The sequence below is a fragment of the Panthera pardus genome, unplaced genomic scaffold, assembly GCF_024362965.1.
Source record: "Panthera pardus isolate Hobbes unplaced genomic scaffold, ASM2436296v1 HiC_scaffold_8, whole genome shotgun sequence".
NCBI lineage: Eukaryota > Metazoa > Chordata > Mammalia > Carnivora > Felidae > Panthera > Panthera pardus.
The window spans coordinates 149,123,162-149,139,986 of NW_026527013.1; the positions used below are offsets into that span (position 1 = coordinate 149,123,162).

General features: G+C 41.5%; 1 protein-coding gene across 3 annotated transcripts in view; it reads left to right on the plus strand.

Annotated features, from left to right (window-relative positions):
• LRGUK (leucine rich repeats and guanylate kinase domain containing) overlaps nt 1-16,825 on the plus strand; it is a 109,249-nt gene that overhangs the window by 12,483 nt on the left and 79,941 nt on the right. For all 3 annotated transcript variants that reach the window (XM_053897576.1, XM_019452783.2, XM_019452784.2), the window contains exons 4-6: nt 1,206-1,306; nt 4,862-4,943; nt 15,187-15,311. In XM_053897576.1, the coding sequence (XP_053753551.1) occupies nt 1,206-1,306; nt 4,862-4,943; nt 15,187-15,311 (308 nt within the window). The remainder of the gene's footprint in view (nt 1-1,205; nt 1,307-4,861; nt 4,944-15,186; nt 15,312-16,825) is intronic.

Sequence of the window (16,825 nt, forward strand, 5' to 3'; positions counted from 1 at the left end):
GTTTCTCAGGTGTCCTTTTCTGGGCGGCCTTCCTTCACGGCATCAATTGCCACCAAAGTGTTAAAGTCTCTGTATTTGTCTGTCCTAGAACAGTTCCATAAAGACAGGCTAACAAAGGGTGTGACTTAGAGCAGAGGAATGAAGTCGAATTTGGTGGGGATCTTGTGAAAGGGGCGGGCCCGGTGGCTGTCGCTCATGGTGCCTGCTTCACCTGCTCCTGGGCAGGGCCCTCGCTGCTGGCCTTGCCCCCTTCTCTGGGTGTGTCTGCCACCCGGTGACAGGGCGGAGCAGTGGGCTCAGCTTCAGGTGTGGGGGCTCCATCCTCCCACCAGGGGCCTTCCTCTGAGGGATCCTAATAGCTGCTCCTGTGACATAGAATGAAAAGAGAGAAAGAGCAGGGGGTGCTGTTATTATGACTGTTTTCAGGTGGAAACAGGTGTTCCTGCTAAATCCTCCTCCTAGGAGTCTTCTGTGTCTTTTTCTAACTCTTGCTGCCCAGAAGCGAGCCTCTGCCCTAAGGGGGCAGAGAAAGGCCGCACAGCACGTCACCGTTTTTGTGTTTTATGTGTACCAGTGTCGGAGCCCAACCCTTTACCTGGTATTTGAGGTTTAGAGTCTTTGCTTGGGATAAAATGGAAAACTCTGACATGCTTCCAAACCAAGCCAGAGTCCAAGTAAAATAATAGCAATAATTGAAATCACTTCAAATAATTAATGAGGTTTAGGATTCAGTCCAACTACAACAAAATTGAATTTATATCAAAGAAAGTTCTCTAACTGGGGCATTTTCGGTCTTTCTGAAAAGACTTAATTCAGTTACTTAGGGGCTATTATCAAGAGGATTATCTAAGGCTTTCGTTTCTCGTTCTTGGCTCCAAGGCTGGTACTTTTTGAAGCATTTGGCTGTTAGTGCACGGGAGAGCGAGCTGGGACATGGAAGGTGCACTGGTCACTTGAAAAGGGGGATGGGAGTGGTGGGGAGGCCCTGGGGAAGAAGGTTCAAATTAGGAGCTCATGGAGAGCTTTCTACACTTGGTATGTTTCACACATTCCTATTTTTCTCCATTTCACTTGTTTGGAATAATTTAGTGCCTGCAACTGGTGTAATTAAAAAATGTTCTGATGTAACACATGCTGTTTTTAACGGCTTAGTCTAATTTTTATTTTATTGGCTTATCTTGTTCTGTATTTGTTTTTCCCCTCAGATTTGTCCTGTGTGAGTTGTATGCCTTACCTTCTAGAACTTAATGCTTCTCACAACAAACTGACTACGTTCTTCAATTTCAAGCCGCCCAAAAATCTCAAGGTAGAGTTTATCAATACATTAATTACATACGTTAACCGGTCTGCAAAGGACATTCACAAGCAAAACAGCACTAAAGTAGGGAATTTTGAGAGCATAAGATAGGGGAGTAAATCGTATAAAGGCCTGAAATGAAATAAAAGGGGATGTGTGTATCATTTATGGAAAAGGAAGGTGGTCTGTCTGCAGATAATCTCTTCAGGAAGCTTTGCTAAAGCATAGTGTTCAGGCTGAAGCAACAGACTTCCTTCGGTCTCTCCCCCACATTTAAATACTGGCAATTATTTGTGTATTTTTAACATAGTATAAAATTTTATACCTGGAAAATCTGTAAAAATTTCCTTGGGAGCTCAAATTTTGCCTCCTTATTGATCCAACCTTTTTTTTTCCCCCCTCGTTTTCTTTTTCTCTTCTTCTTTTTTTTTTTTTTTTTTTTTTTTTTTTGAGCAATGATTTCAGATCTGCATCCGTCTCTGAGGTTGCTCCTGCCTCTGACACTGAACTTAACCCTATGAGCAGCCTGTCCCATGCCGTGTCTCGTGCATTCATGTGCACACAGACCACCTGGGGCTCTCGTGAAACTAGGGATTCTGAGCCAGGACATCCCAAGTCAGGCCTGAGACTGGGGTGTTTAACAACCACCTCAGGCGATGCCCCTGCTGGGGGTCCATGGGCCACACTTCAGCAGAGAGGTTATAGACTGGTGGTTCCCAGACTTTTCTGCACATTGCAGTCCCCTGGGGACTTCTCAAAACTAATGGCTGGATCTCGGTGCCAGAGAGTCTGATTCAAGAGGTCCAAGGTAAGGCCCAGGCCTGGAATTTTTTTTTTTGTTTTTTTAATTATTAACTGTCACCAATTTTATTTTATTGTTTTTTTAAAGTTTATTTGGGGGCCTGCGTGGCTCAGTCAGTGAAGCGTCCAACTTTGGCTCAGGTCATGATCTCACGGTTCATGGGTTCGAGCCCCACATCGGGCTCTGTGCCGACCGCTCGGAGCCTGGAGCCTGCTTCGGATTCTGTGTCTCCCTCTCTCTCTGCCTCTCCCCCACTTATGCTCTGTCTCTCTCTCTCTCAAAATAAGTAAACTTTATTATTATTATTATTTTTAATGTTTATTTTTGAGAGAGAGAAGGAGAAAATGAGCAGGGGAGGGGCAGAGAGAGAACCCCAAGCAGGCTCCACCCTCAGCTCTGAGTTCAACATGAGGCTCCAGTCAGGGCTCTATCTCAAGGCCTGAGCCAAAATTGAGAGTGGGATGCTTGACTGACAGAGGCACCCAGGTGCCCCCCGGACGTGGAATTTTTAAAACAACCCCAGGTGGCTCTAATGTACCAGCAAATTTGGGAACCATTGCCACAAGCTTGGGATTAATAATCTAGTAGACTCAAATATTTCATTAAGTAGTTTAAGGAATGGGCATCAGTTATTGCCATTTATTATCTATTTTATTTTATTTACAAACCGAATTGCCTTAGATCCTAAGTATTCTGCCGAAGCTTGCACAAATATGAAAATTTGTGTGAAATCAAGAACCTCACATCACCTGTATTGCCAGTGAGACACTTTTCTTAATTTTTCTTCTGTTCACTCCATTTTTATCAGTAGTGGGTTTTTTTTTCCTCCTTCGAAATTAGAGTGATTGCCAAGGTGACATTCCTTTGTCCAAATAAGCCACAGGAGGTACCTGTTTGTACTAGGTGTGGAGCCACATGGTCTCCAGGTTATCTTGAATTGTATTTGCAGGGCTGTTTTCTTTTCCCTCCTTTGCTGCCCCCTTCTGCTTTGTCCTAAGCCCCAGGCCACTTAGTCATGGCAACAGCGTGACCCCATCCCTGAGAAAAACTTCCTTGGAAGTTCTTCCATTCACATCCTTACCTCCTCCTCCCCCAAGGAGGCTTCACGAATGAACAAAAGCATCTCAGATACCCCATCTTTAAGGTTCTGAGCTCCCCAAGAGTAACGAGCTAATCTATTGGTAACTTTAGGGAAGTGCCTGCAAATTGCCAGACTGCCCTGGCGTGGTGCTTCAGCCCCACACGAACTCTGCGTGAGCCTGGGGACAATGACCACAGCCTTCCTGTGTTTTCAGTACATTATCTTATGTAATCCTCCCTGTGCTTTCCCAGTAAGTCAGGCCTGTGTTCAACAGGCCACCCCCTTGAAAAGCTCTGCTTCCTTTCCACTTAATATCTGTGAGCCTTGTGCCACCAGCCAAGAAGGCATACCTCTGAAGAACAGAGGCTTGTTCTCAAACGCTCTTGGTATTTCCCAGAATGCTTTTGCTTTTAGCGGGTACACAAGGTTCATTTGACGGATGGGACTTTAGGCAAGACTTCAGGTCCATTGGAACTCCCAGGGGGAGTCCGCGATCTCAGGACCCTTTAAGGTCTCTCAGCCAGGCTGGCATCATAGCCGCATAGAGGGCCCAATATTGGCGTATCACCCCTACAGGGGTAGAGTTAGAGATGAGCAGGCGCAGCTGTGGCATGAGAAGAACGGTGTTAATAAAAAGCGTTAATTACAAGAAAGCCTAGATCATTATGTTTATGTCAAGTCCATCACAACTAGACAGAAGACAAAAGCGAATATGGAACTTCATTCCATCATGCCACACTGACTTCTTACTTTGGTCATGGTCTGCCTTTTACCTAGTTGGAATTTATGGATGCATAAAACGTGGTGTTCCCATTGTTTGTTTGTTTTTTCATGCTAACAGCATTTTGTTTGCACGTTACTATTTCTTCACATGGTCTGCACATTTGTGTTTTACTATGTGGTCCTGTTGCCATGGTGTCTGTAATTGACTTGATCCGTTTTCTTCTGCCACTTGTGTTTCCAACATGCTTTTTAGTATTCAGTATGGAAAAGTTTTAATATTTAAAGTATTTCGTATTTAATACATTGATAAAATAATCTTAGTACTTGTTTGGGGGTGGGATGAGTGTTTTGAAAAGTTTTATTTCTTAATCATTTTTGTTCATCTTTTGCTAGTGGGTGAGAAGTTAAAGTCCTTGCACGTTTTTTTCAGTCCCCTGGTTTTTGAATAGGAACGACTGATGTTGCTGAAAATGCTTTCCTAAAATAGTCAATTTTGAGAAAGGGTGTTAAGTGGATGAGATGTAGCCCTGAGGGATGAATGGGAAAGATTTTTCTGGCACTTGCGTGGAGGAGAAAAGGCACAGGGAAGATAAAAATGTGAGCTCAGTGAGCTCAGCTTCCTGGGCAGTAGACAAAATGAAAGGCGAGGTGGTAAGAGTGAAATCGAGGGGAGTCTTCAAGGGAGATTAAGAAAGTTTGAAGTAACTGCTGGAAAGGGAGAGAGGAACGTCTGGGTTGTCGCGGTGTCTGCACCGGCCACAGGGAAGGGGCTCCTCCCCAGTACCCGTCAGAGTGAGCAGACGAGGATCTGGTAAGGAAATAGCTGTGTTAGCCGTGGCATATTTTCAGTTCTAAACTCTAACCCCGCACCCAGAGGGTATTTTTCTTGTGCGATGAATTGTTGTGATTAAGTGAACGAAAAAAAAACTTTGACATCCCGTTCTCTTTTTCTCATCAGAAGGTGGATTTTTCCTGCAACCAAATTTCTGAAATGTGTGATTTGTCGGCTTACCAGGCTCTCACTAAACTCATTTTGGACAGTATCCTTTGAACGTACAAAGGGGAAATTCGGGCGTCATAGGCCCATTAATAAGCGTATATTTCGATGACGTGAAGTGGCGGCAGATACACAATTTGCTAGAGATGGCTGACGCACCTGAGGGATTAAGAATTGATATTCGCAAAAGGAAGAAAGATAGTGTATTTACCAAGGAGTAAGATCGTAAGCCAGGCTTGTCAAGAGCCTCTTACACCCAAAAAGCTAAGTAAGACAGTTATTCTTCTGATAAACATAGGTTTATTTTTATTTCTAGAACCAGATAAGAAGTTCTGGGTTTTTTTTTGCTTTTTTAATGTTTGTCTATTCTTGAGAGAGCGAGCGTGAGCGTGCGTGCACTCGCGTGCACGCGAGCAGGGGAGGAGCAGAGAGCAAGGGGGGACACAGAATCTGAAGCAGGCTCCAGGCTCTGAGCGGTCAGCACAGAGCCCAATGTGGGGCTCGAACCCATGAACCATGAGGTCATGACCTGAGCCAAAGTCGGATGCTCAACTGACGGAGCCACCCAGGCGCTCCAAGAAGTTCTGTTTTAACTAACTCTTCAAATTTACTTAAACTTGGGCCCTCATTTATTTAAATTCAATATCTGAAAATCCAGCCATGACCAAAAGGAATATAAGTGATTTTTTTTATTTTACGAAAGCATTTATAGTAAGCTCCCTTTGAATAGCAAGCTTCTCTATTGCATTTAAAATATACTTTCATTTTTTTAAAAAAAAGCAAAACCAACAACTTATGATGAGCAAACAGCCTCAGGACCGTCTCTTTTGCATGAGTCAAGCTCCCGTGCAAACAGAGCAAATACCTTAAAGCAGGCCCACTCCAGCCTCAAGAGCCTAAGGGGTTAATTGGGGATCTGTGAGTTTAATGAGCTTCAGCCTCTTTACACCAGAGACTGATGTTTTCTGAGAAGGGAGCAGCGCCTTCTCTTTCTCAGTATCTTTCTAGCCACCTGAGGATTTTTCAGGGTCGAGCGGGGAATGGATTGATTGCCCTTGGGTGCCTCATTCCAGGGACAGAGCAGCAGTTAGAACACTACACTTGTAATGAGACCGAGACGTGGGGAGAACAGAAGATGTGTTTTCTTGAAGACGTATTTTGTTGGAAACAAAAACAAAACCCTTTTTCACGTATGATGGGACACTTAAAACATAGCGCCACGCTCTTTAGAACTGGGGTGTGAGAATGAACTGTTAGTGGGCATTTAGATGGTGCTCTTGAAGACGGCAAGTTCTCTTGAATGTAGCCTAATGAGAAAATGATCAAAATGAAATGTTTTGATGGCAAACTACAAGTAGTACACACGAGCAGCACCTGGCCGTAGAACTTCCACTTGACTTATGACAGTCGTACATACTGAATTTGCAGGGAGGTGGAGGCAGACGGTCCAGAAGCCGCCTGGCTCAGAAATCCACTCAGGCCGCCTCGAAGAACACTGCTCCAGGAAGACTGGTGGCCTCAAAATCAGCATTGCCTGGAACTTCTTAGAAATGCAGGCTCTGGGACTCTGCCCCAGACCCCTGAAATGAGACTCTGCATTTTTAACAAGACCCCCAGGTGATGTGAGTGCACATTAACGTTGGGAAGGACTGGTCTAGAAGCCGGCTTCCCCCCAAACTCATGCCAGCCAGAAGGGAGTGAGCTTCCAGAGTTCTGTCTAATCTTCAGGGTACCCTGAATGAGCTCTGTCAGTTGACAGTCTGGGCTCTGTGGGCTCAAAATAGAGGGTGCAGTTTGAAGCATTTCTATCATGAAAGTCTTAAGTTCTATATACATTTATCTTTCCTTGTAAAAAACTAAACTATTAAACTATTATGACTAACCTAAAACTGATATCAAATATGAAGAAAGGAATTAGAGTTTGTTTTTTGTTTTCGTTCTTTAAACTTGACTTTAGATGTAGCAATTCAGGCTTATCTCCAAAGTATAAAAAGCTGTAATTATTACATTAGAACCAATTGAAATTCAGAACATGGACACATAATCAAAATGTCACATGGTGTCATTTCTCACCTGTGGGTTTTTTAAGTTTATATATTTATTTTGAGAGCGAGCAGCAGAGAGGGAGGGAGAGAGAGAATCCCAAGCTGGCTCTGTGCTATCAGCACGGAGCCCGATGTGGGGCTCAATCCCACAAACTGAACCATGAGATTGTGACCTGAGCTGAAGTTAAGAGTCAGACATTTGACTGACTGAGCCACCCAGGCACCCCTCACCTGTGTTTTTTAAAATGCAAATGCAAGTAATCAAAACAAGCTACTCTTTGTAAACTATTAATGAAATAAACTTTTTAGCTTACCATTTTGAAAAGACAAGCTAGTTTTTTAAACAGTACCAAATATGCCTCTTTTGTTCTGTTCAAATGTGTCATACTGCGTATGTGATTAGAGTTTTGAAAAGAATGAAAAGCCTTACAATAAAAAAGAATTGTTAAACAACTTTTTTAATGCCAGTACATTTGAATACTTAGATGAAGTGGAAAAATTTCTAGAAAAATCACCAAAATGCTGATTTGGAAATAGAAACCCTGTGTAGTCCTGTAACTATAAATGCAGTTCATTATAAATTAATTAAATTAAAACCCTCATATTAAAAAAATCCACCAGACCCAAATTTTTAAGAACCGATCTTCCAATAATGAACACATTCTTTCAAGGTTAAGCATAGAAGGAATTTTCACAATTGATTCTAAGGAGATTACTTTGATATCCAAAAGCAGACAAAGAAGAATAAGGGAAAGGAAAATGGCAGACTCATTTCACTCATGATCTAGATATAAAAATCCTAAACAAATGCTGGCAACTGAATCTGACAGTATTTGAGAAAAGTTAATATACCATGACCAAGTTTGGTTTATCTTATGAATATAAGGATAGTTTAATATTAGAGAGGCCATAAATGTCAGTAACTACATTAACAGATTAAGAGAAATAAACCATATGATCAGTAGATATAGAAACTCCAATAGATACAGAAAATTTAATAAAATCTAATTTGCAATAAAAAACTCTTAGTAAGCTAGTAATGGGGAGTTTCCTCAACTTGGTAATGTCTACAAACATATTTGAAACAAACTTTGTCCTGACTGGGGACATGTTCTAAGCATCCTTTAAAATTGGGAGCAAGCCAAAGATCACCACCGTCGCCACTTCTATCCATCATTGTTTTGGAGGTTTTAGTTAGCACTCTAAAGCAAGAGGAAAAAACCTGAAAGTGTAAAGATTGGAAGGAGAAGATTAAAGTCATTTTTTTTGCAAATGATATGACTGTCCATAGAGAATATCAAAACTAACTGGTAATAAACTACTAGAAATAATAGTTTTGAGAGTTCAGCAAAGCAGTTGGATGTGACTTCAATAGACAGAAGTGAATTGCATTTCTCTACATCACAAGCAATTAGAAAATACAACTTAAAAGAGAGGCGCCATTTACAAGAGCAATAAAAATGAATCTTATTAACAATGAATAAGACCTGTGTGTGGGGGAAATATAATAAAACTTTATTGAAGAGCGTTAAAGACCTAACTAAAGAGAAATATATTCCGTGTTTCCAGACCGGAAGACTGGAGAAGATGTATAAAAAGAACTTTACGGAAAATGAATCAGATAAGGCTAATAAACATATGACTAGTTGTCAGTCTCATTTGTGTTCAGAGAAATGCATCCCAAGACCACCTGAGATACCATATTCATTCAATTGATAAAATTTAAGAAATCTAAAAATATCAAGTGTTGGAGAACATGTAGGTCAAAAGGATCTTTTTTTTTTTTTCTTCCTTTGGGTATGAAATTAGTTCTGCTTTGGAAAGCAATTTTATACTCTTTTTATAAAGTTGAACATCCAAATTCCCCATGGCCTAGCGCTTTCAATCCTACATGTGGGCAGTAGAGCACGCGTGTATCTGGAGGCTTGAATAAGAAGGCTCAGAGCAACACTGCTTGTAATAGCAAAAAATTGAAACAGCCCAGATGCTCGTTGATAAGAGAAAGTACAAATTATGTTATACTCATCCTAGCATATCATATAGTACTGAAAATGAAATAGATCTCCATGCAGCAATAGGGATGCATCTTAATAAAATTAAGTACAATTTTCGTGTAAAACCAAAGGGGAAAAGGAAGAGGAAATAGTTTGCACAGTGGTGGTCTCCAAGAGGGGGGCAGCGGGTACAACAGGAGAGGCATGCAGAGGGAGATTATGGCTCATGTTCTCCTTCTTGGGCTGGAGGTGGGGGTGGGGGTGATTTCAAGAGTGTTCATTAGATTTTTGGGGCGCCTGGATGGCTCAGTGAGTTAAGCATCTCTTGATTTCAGCTCAGGTCACGATCTCACAGTTTGTGAGATCGAGCCCTGCATTGGGGCTCCTCGCTGAGCTTGGAGCCTGCTGGAGATTCTCTCTTCCTCTTCCTCACCCTCTGCCCTCCCCTGATCACTCACTCTCAAAAAAAAGTGTTCATTAGATTTTTAAAAATAAATATAAACAGGCCATGTGGGGGCAAATGCTGTACCTGTGTCCATCAAACATGTTTTAAATCTGAAGATTATTAATTTCTTTGAAAATAGCTATTTGCCAAGCTTCAAACCCGAGCCGTATCGGCATCCCCTGGAGGGCTTGTGAAAGCACCTCTTGCTGGCCTGCACCCTCAGAACTTCTGGCTGAGGGGGTCTGGGGTGGTGGCTGAGAATTTGCATTTCTAACCACTTCTCAGGTGATGCTGCTATTGCTGGACTGAGGAATGCCCTCGAAGACCCGAAGCTTTGAGCTAGCCAGTGCTCCCTGCTGTACCCCGCATGGCAGGCTCTCCTAACCTGCAGCCATTCTGTGTGCCCTTTTTAGAAGTTTGGCTCTTTTTTGTGCTTTTTATATTTGTTCGAGCCTTCCTTAGTGAGAATGTCTTTTCTATTTGAGGGGAACAAGCATGCTTTTGTTTAAAACGTAAATAAAATTGTAATTACCAACATTAAAAAGCACTTATTTAAAGTAAGAACAAATCAGGGGCGCCTGGGTGGCTCAGTCGGTTGAGTGGCCGACTTCAGCTCAGGTTATGATCTTGCGGTTTGTGGTTTCGAGCCCCGCGTCGGGCTCTGTGCTGACAGCTGAGAGCCTGGAGCCTGCTTCAGATTCTGTGCCTCCCTCTCTCTCTGCTCCTCCCCTGCTCTCTCTCTCTCTCTCTCTCTCTCTCTCTCAAAAATAAATAAACATTAAAAAAATAATAACAAATCGGTTAATCAAGCTGGTAATGCCAACATACTAATGCCTCAAAATGGATTATTAACTGTAAGACCTCAACTTTTTAGTTTATCTTATGCTATTTTGTCATTCCCTATGTGGTGAAGTGATGGTTGATTGCCAATCGTCTCAATCAGAAGAGGTAAATGTTGGCAGGTATAAGTCAATGTATTCAGTCTTGAGAAAGAATGCTCTGTGTTCTTTACCTATAAATATTGATTGTTCATTGGAATTTGTCTTATGACTATAGAACCATGGAATTTTTAAAAAGTGATCACAGAATTTTAAGATCCAGACTGACTTTAGAGATTCTTACCAACTGTTCTTTTACGGAAGTTTTTGTTTTAAGCAAAAGTGCACTTGTTCCCCTTCCTGAGACCCAGGGAGGCTCAGTGACTTGTCCCAGATTATTTGGTCAGTGGTCGAACTGACACTAGTCTTCTGAATTCCGTTGTTTCCCCCAGGCTACAATTCATTGAGTAATTACTACTTTTATCCTCTAGCCATTTAATGTGTATGTGTGTTTCACAGAGAGATTCACTCCTATAGCGAAGAACATTTTTCACGTGGTAAGGTGATATAGATCTTTCAGGATTGGTTTTGATTAAAGCCATCATTGCGGTTCTCTCTACTAAGCGAATTGTGATGGATTTCCTACTTATTTCTCAGTAACTGTTTTCTGTACACCAGAGCCATATTTTATGATTGTAGACAAATGAATGAGAGCGAATACTGAACTGGTGAATAATTCATGTCAAGCCCTGCAAACTGCTGACATCATTACCAAAATGTAAAAATAGATTGTGGGGCCTTTCCCTCACTGTAAAGTTATGCTTACGTGCCTTTGGGTTTCTTCACTCAGTTTCTGAGGACCTAAAATTCCACTGTAAAAGATTTATTCACAGAAATGTAAAACTTTAGAGCTGGAATGCAGTATAATGATTTTGAGTTCTTTGAGTCCCTTTCTCTTGACAGTGGCCCTTGGAAATTAAAACATACCTCAAAGGGTAAAGCCAGTAAGCTAATTCATTGTAATGGCTTAGTGATTTATCAGATTATATTTCTTATTGGAAAGTCCCAAGACCTACATGAAAGAATACAAAAGAATAATGTTCAGAGGAAGGACAAGTAACATTTCGCGAAGGTCCTTAAAATAAGAGAATGAGAGATTAGAGAGATAAAGATATTCCTGAAAACAAGCTGCGAACTCAGAGCTATGTAGGGACCAGTCCTATAGATTGACTATTATCCCTGCTGGTGGTCACAGATGATGTGACCGTGGTATTATGGAGGTGGGGTGGGGAGAGCTGTTGGGCCACTGTAAAAACTACTCTTCACTCAAGAACCTGATTAATTTATCGTGATTGAAATTCCTCGAAATCTAAAGGGGAGCGAAGAGTTGGGAAATAGACAGTTCTTCTGAAATGAACTTATGTCTCAACAGAGACATGCAGTCAGTTCCTCAAGCCTTGGTCCCAGGGCTGTGAGTGATGGCAACGGTAGCTGCAGAAGCCAGGGCCACGTTTGCATGAGGCATCTGTGTTCCTCCTCCTTTGGGCCCTTGCAGTACTAACTTCATAAAATTGATTTGTTGTGTTAGTCAAAGCTAGAGAGTAAGCCGGATGATACCAAGAGAACTGGGGATAGTCTCCAGTGTCTTGGAAAATTACTGTGTATACAATAAACCAGCTTTCCTTTTCGATCCCCCGTCTCTTGATGGCTTCAGGATTCCTGTTTCCTCCTTTTCTGATCCTTGCCTCCTTCCCGCGGGAATGCTTCCTGACCCAGCTACCCACAAGCATTTGTTTTACTCGTCGCCATCATTTAGAGTATCTTCATTTTGGTTGGAGCAGAGCTACCAGGACACCAGTGCCCTTGACATAGGACTTAACGACTATATTGCTTCCTCTGCTAAACTGAGACAGGTGGTCATTTGAAGTTTTCCTTGCCTAATTTTTCTTGCCAAAGATCACTACTCCGAGGATATTTTATTTCATTTATAGCTCTGTGTGAGTTTAATCTCTTGTTTCCCCATTTCACATCCTTTGTTACCATCTGTATCTGTGAAAATCTGGTCTTTGTTCTAGCTCTAGAATGATTATTTAAGCAGCCCAAAGAACATGGAAGCAGAAAGGGCATGGTGTTTGGGAGCATAAATGTTTATTTGTGGAGCTATTCTGGCAGGAAGCTTTATGAAAGAAGATTTGAAAATGCATATTTGATGACCAGCAAAACTACACTTCAGCCCAAGGATTGGATCTGGAACCGATGAAGAAAAATTAGGAATTTCTGGTTCATTTGGCAATATTTTCTGCCCATTGCTTCTAGTTTCCGATTTGCCTCTTTCTCTAGCCTAGGTCTTTTCAGAAAAGATCCTGGCCTTGAATCTTCCATTTTGTGCCATTGGCCAACGGGTAGAGGATGTGATTCCTTGGCCTCATGTGCTTGTAATTTGGTAATGATAACAATGCCTTATAATTATGAGATACTTTATGGTTTGTGAACTTCATTCATATATACTTTCTGATTTTTTTCCCGTAGTCAAACTTTTGGTTTTCCTAGCAACCTGGTGTTATTCCCACATTACCGATGAAAACTCTGAGCATAGAGAAGTCACATAACGAGTAACTAGTAGAGTTAAGATAACTACAAAGAATTATGAGGCAAGATAATGTTTTTTGGATACTTAAGGATCCCTTCCTTCCCCTTTAAAAAATTCTTTGATTCTTCAGTTAATGGAAGGAGATACTTGGGGGGGTTGGAAGTTGACCAGAAGAGGCTTCGAGGAAGAAATGGTCTGTCTAGAGTGGCTGTCAAGAATTGAAATTACTGTGACAACTTTACAATTGCAGCAATACTCCCAGGTTTCTTCCAAAGTGGCTCTAGCATAATAAAGCCTCAGGAGTAGGAAAGAATCTGTTCTTGAGAACCTTTCAAATCCTGGCTAAACTGATAGGTGAAAATGGCATCTTGAATTGCATTCTCCTGATTAAGGGTGAAGCAGAGTGTCTTTTCCCGTGTTTATCAGCCACTTGGATATGCTCTGTTGGGAATTTTCTCAACGTATTCTTTCTCATTTTCTATTGGGTGGTTCTTTTTCTCTCTTTCTATTAAGTTACTGTCATTCTTTATGTATTCTGAATAGTAATCCTTCATCTACTATACATGTTGCAAATATATTCTCCTAGCCTATCATTTGTACCTATGTAAGAAATAAGAAGATAAGGTGATCTTTCAAAAAGAAATACTTAAGGGGCGCCTGGGTGGCTCAGTCAGTGTCTGACTTCAGATCAGGTCATGATCTCACAGTCTGTGGGTTCAAGCCCCACATCGGGCTCTGTGCTGACAGCTCAGAGCCTGGAGCCTGCTTCAGATTCTGTGACTCTCTCTCTCTCTCTCTCTCTCTCTCTCTCTCTCTCTGCCCCTCCCCCACTCATGCTCTGTCTCTCAAAAATGAATAAACATTAAAAAAAATCTTTAAAAAACTAAAGAGGTAAATGTTAAAGGAAGAGAAGAAGTGGAATTTGAAATCAAGTCCTGAAGAATGGGCAGGATTTAGAAAGGGTAGGAAAGCAATGTGAAAAAAAGATGCACTACTATGTCAGGAAGTCCTTGGTGTACATTCCAGAACTACTGACAAGACCGACCTGGCAGAAATGGGGAATCCTCACTGGATTATAATGGAGATGAAACTGGAGCCATAGGCTTTGCTTAAAGTCAGGGGCGTTAGATGCCAGAGGGAGGAATTTGGAATTTGTCCGGTGAGAATTTGATTGCAACAAGATTTCCAATCGATATTTTGAAAAAAGTAACCTGACTACAGCGTGTAAAGTGATTTGAGGCCGGAAGAAATGGATGTTAGAAGTACCCATCGGTGCTAAAGCTGAATTAAGTTGGCAGAGGAGTGAATGAAAAGGAAGGAAATAATTAAAGAGGTGTTTAAAAGCGAAACATGCTAAGTCTTGCTGATTGATTGGATGCCCTGAAGATTATAGGTGGCTGAGAGAGTGGTGATGTCTTTGGCTACTTGGGAAGGGACACAGGAGCTTTGATGGGGAGATGATACCAAATCCTGGAACTTTGCCAAATAGAGACCAGAGAGAGGTGAATAGAATTGGTGACGTTGGGACTGCAATTTTCGGTGACCATAAAGATGGAATACAAGAAAAGAAATTAAATTTTAAAATGATTGGGGGGTGGGGTGGGGCAGCGCCTGGACGGCTCAGTCGGTTCAGTATCCAACTCTTGATCTTGGCTCAGGTCATGATCTCATGGTTTGTGAGATCGAGCCCCATGTCCGGCTCTGTGCTGACAACGGGGAGCCTACTTGAGATTCTCTCTTTCCTTCTCCTGTTTGCTCACTCTCTCTCTCTCTCAAAATAAATAAATAAACTTTAAAATGACTAGAAACTTAACATGAGGGAATAAAGACTAAGTTTAGGCCTCATTTATTTTAAAGGGAGAGGAGAAGCCAGTATGGATAGAAAAGGATATTCCTGTCGGTATCAGGATACTGGTTCCTTTATCACCCCTTTGCCACAGATGACCTCTCTCTGGCTGGTACCCTGGTTATGAGGATGATAACTTGGTGTGTCGCCCACAGGGTGCCCTGTATTCAGAAGTCCTGCCTGTGGGAAAGCACATGAGTTTCTCATGGAGACCACTTAGGAACCAAGGGCAAACACTGCCAACAAGGCAGCTTCGAAGCACCCTGAAATGTTTTTGCTCACTGATTAAATGAGTCACGCGTGAATGCAAATGTAACTGAGCACACTCAAAAGCTGTGTCTTAAAAAAAAAAAATTAAGCAGTGCCAGTATTCACTTCTATCATGAAAAAAAATTATTTCAAGATACAGTGTTCATCCTGTATAGAGTATACGTTACTGCTTTATTCATGCTGTTGTCTGATTTTTCTAATGATGGACTCACACTGATTATTCTTGTCTTCAAAATGTTTCTAATAACATTTTCCTTAAACGGAGTCACGGTGCATAGGCAACGAGATAGAGGAAATCAGCGGGCTGGAGATGTGCAGTGGCCTGATGCACCTGAGTCTGGCCAAGAACAAGATCACGTCAATTAATGGCTTAGGCATGTTGCCCATCAAAATTCTTTGTCTGGTGAGTCTAAGCAAAAGTCGTTCTTGATGGAAGGTTCTAGTTAATGTTTCAGTTAAGTATATGAATGATACCTCGGGTTTTTCGAATGTATAAAGAGCTAATCACTTCAGGAAATGTTACTGTCTTCAGTTTTGTGTGTTCCTTTCCATGCTGTGTGTGTGTGTGTGTGTGTGTGTTATGTGTGGTTGTGTATGTGTGTAGGGTCAATATTTCCTGCTATGGTAAAATGATTTTCTAATTTGGCATCCAAAGTCAGTTTTTTAAAGGATTCACGTTTTACACTGACAAAGAAAGGAATACTTGGAACAACTTTTAAAAACACATTTTATAACGTCTCCGTGAAGAAATAACATTTAAGCACATTTAAGCATAATATTTATTGCTATTAATACTTGAGTGCTCTCAAATGAACCACAAGATGTTCTCTGGGCACTGAATTTTGGCAACCCTTTTGTACTAATATATGCTAGTTGGCCATTCTAGGAGACCAGAACTGGAGCTGAGAATAAAGGAACAGTTCTAGTCAGAACTTGGAAATTGTTAAGTGTTTTCCCATAGAGAGCATTCTTCTTAAGCTCTATGATGTGCTCTGTGACTATGAATGAAAATGCAGATAGTGTATTTAAAAATCAGAATTATAAGAGTTCCAAAGATACATATAGTGTTTTTGAAATCATACTATAGCTCACTAATTTGGGAGCTGATAATACAGTTTGTGGATTATTTAGGATTCTTCTTCCTTTCTTCCTCTCTCCTACTTCTTACCCTTGGATGGCTTTGCTATTTTTTATTATATCTTGCCCTTGGTGGGCAAGGGAGGATTTTAAGCCACGAGGCTGGTAGCTTATTAATTTCTTACATGAACTATCCCACAGGAGAGTGTTGAACTGCTGTTTGAAACGACATCTTGGGTTATCTGCGACATTTAAAATATACTATACCTGTCTTATTTAACCAGAGATAGCGGATGTTGGCTAGTGTTAATTTTCTTTCCCCGAGCTTGGAGCATGAAGTGCTTTTTCAAGAGGCTTCACTCCTTACAGCGAGGTAGGTGAAGGCCAAGGACTGGTTCTAGTACCAATGGACCACAGGCATGGAGAGTTTTAATAATTTCCCTAAGATTTTATGTTTTATGTCCCCCTGAGGCATGTTAGCAAAGCATGAAAGAAAATGAATTTGAGGAGCTCCTGGGTGGCTTAGTCTGTTAAGCGTCTGACTTGACTCAGGTCATGCTCGCGGTTCGTGAGTTCGAGCCCCGCGTCGGACTCTGTGCTGACAACTCAGAGCCTGGAGCCTGCTTTGGATTCTGTGTCTCCCTCTCTCTGCCCCTCCCCTGCTCATGCTCTGTCTGTCTCTGTCTCAAAAATAAATAAAAACATTAAAAAAAGATAAAAAAAAAAAAAAAGAACCTTAGCCTTTCTGTACATCTCTCTTTGTATCCGCAGTCCCGTTAACTTTGAGTGGAGCTTGCCATGTGGAAAGAGATATGGGGACGTGCTTAAGGGGAGGAGAGC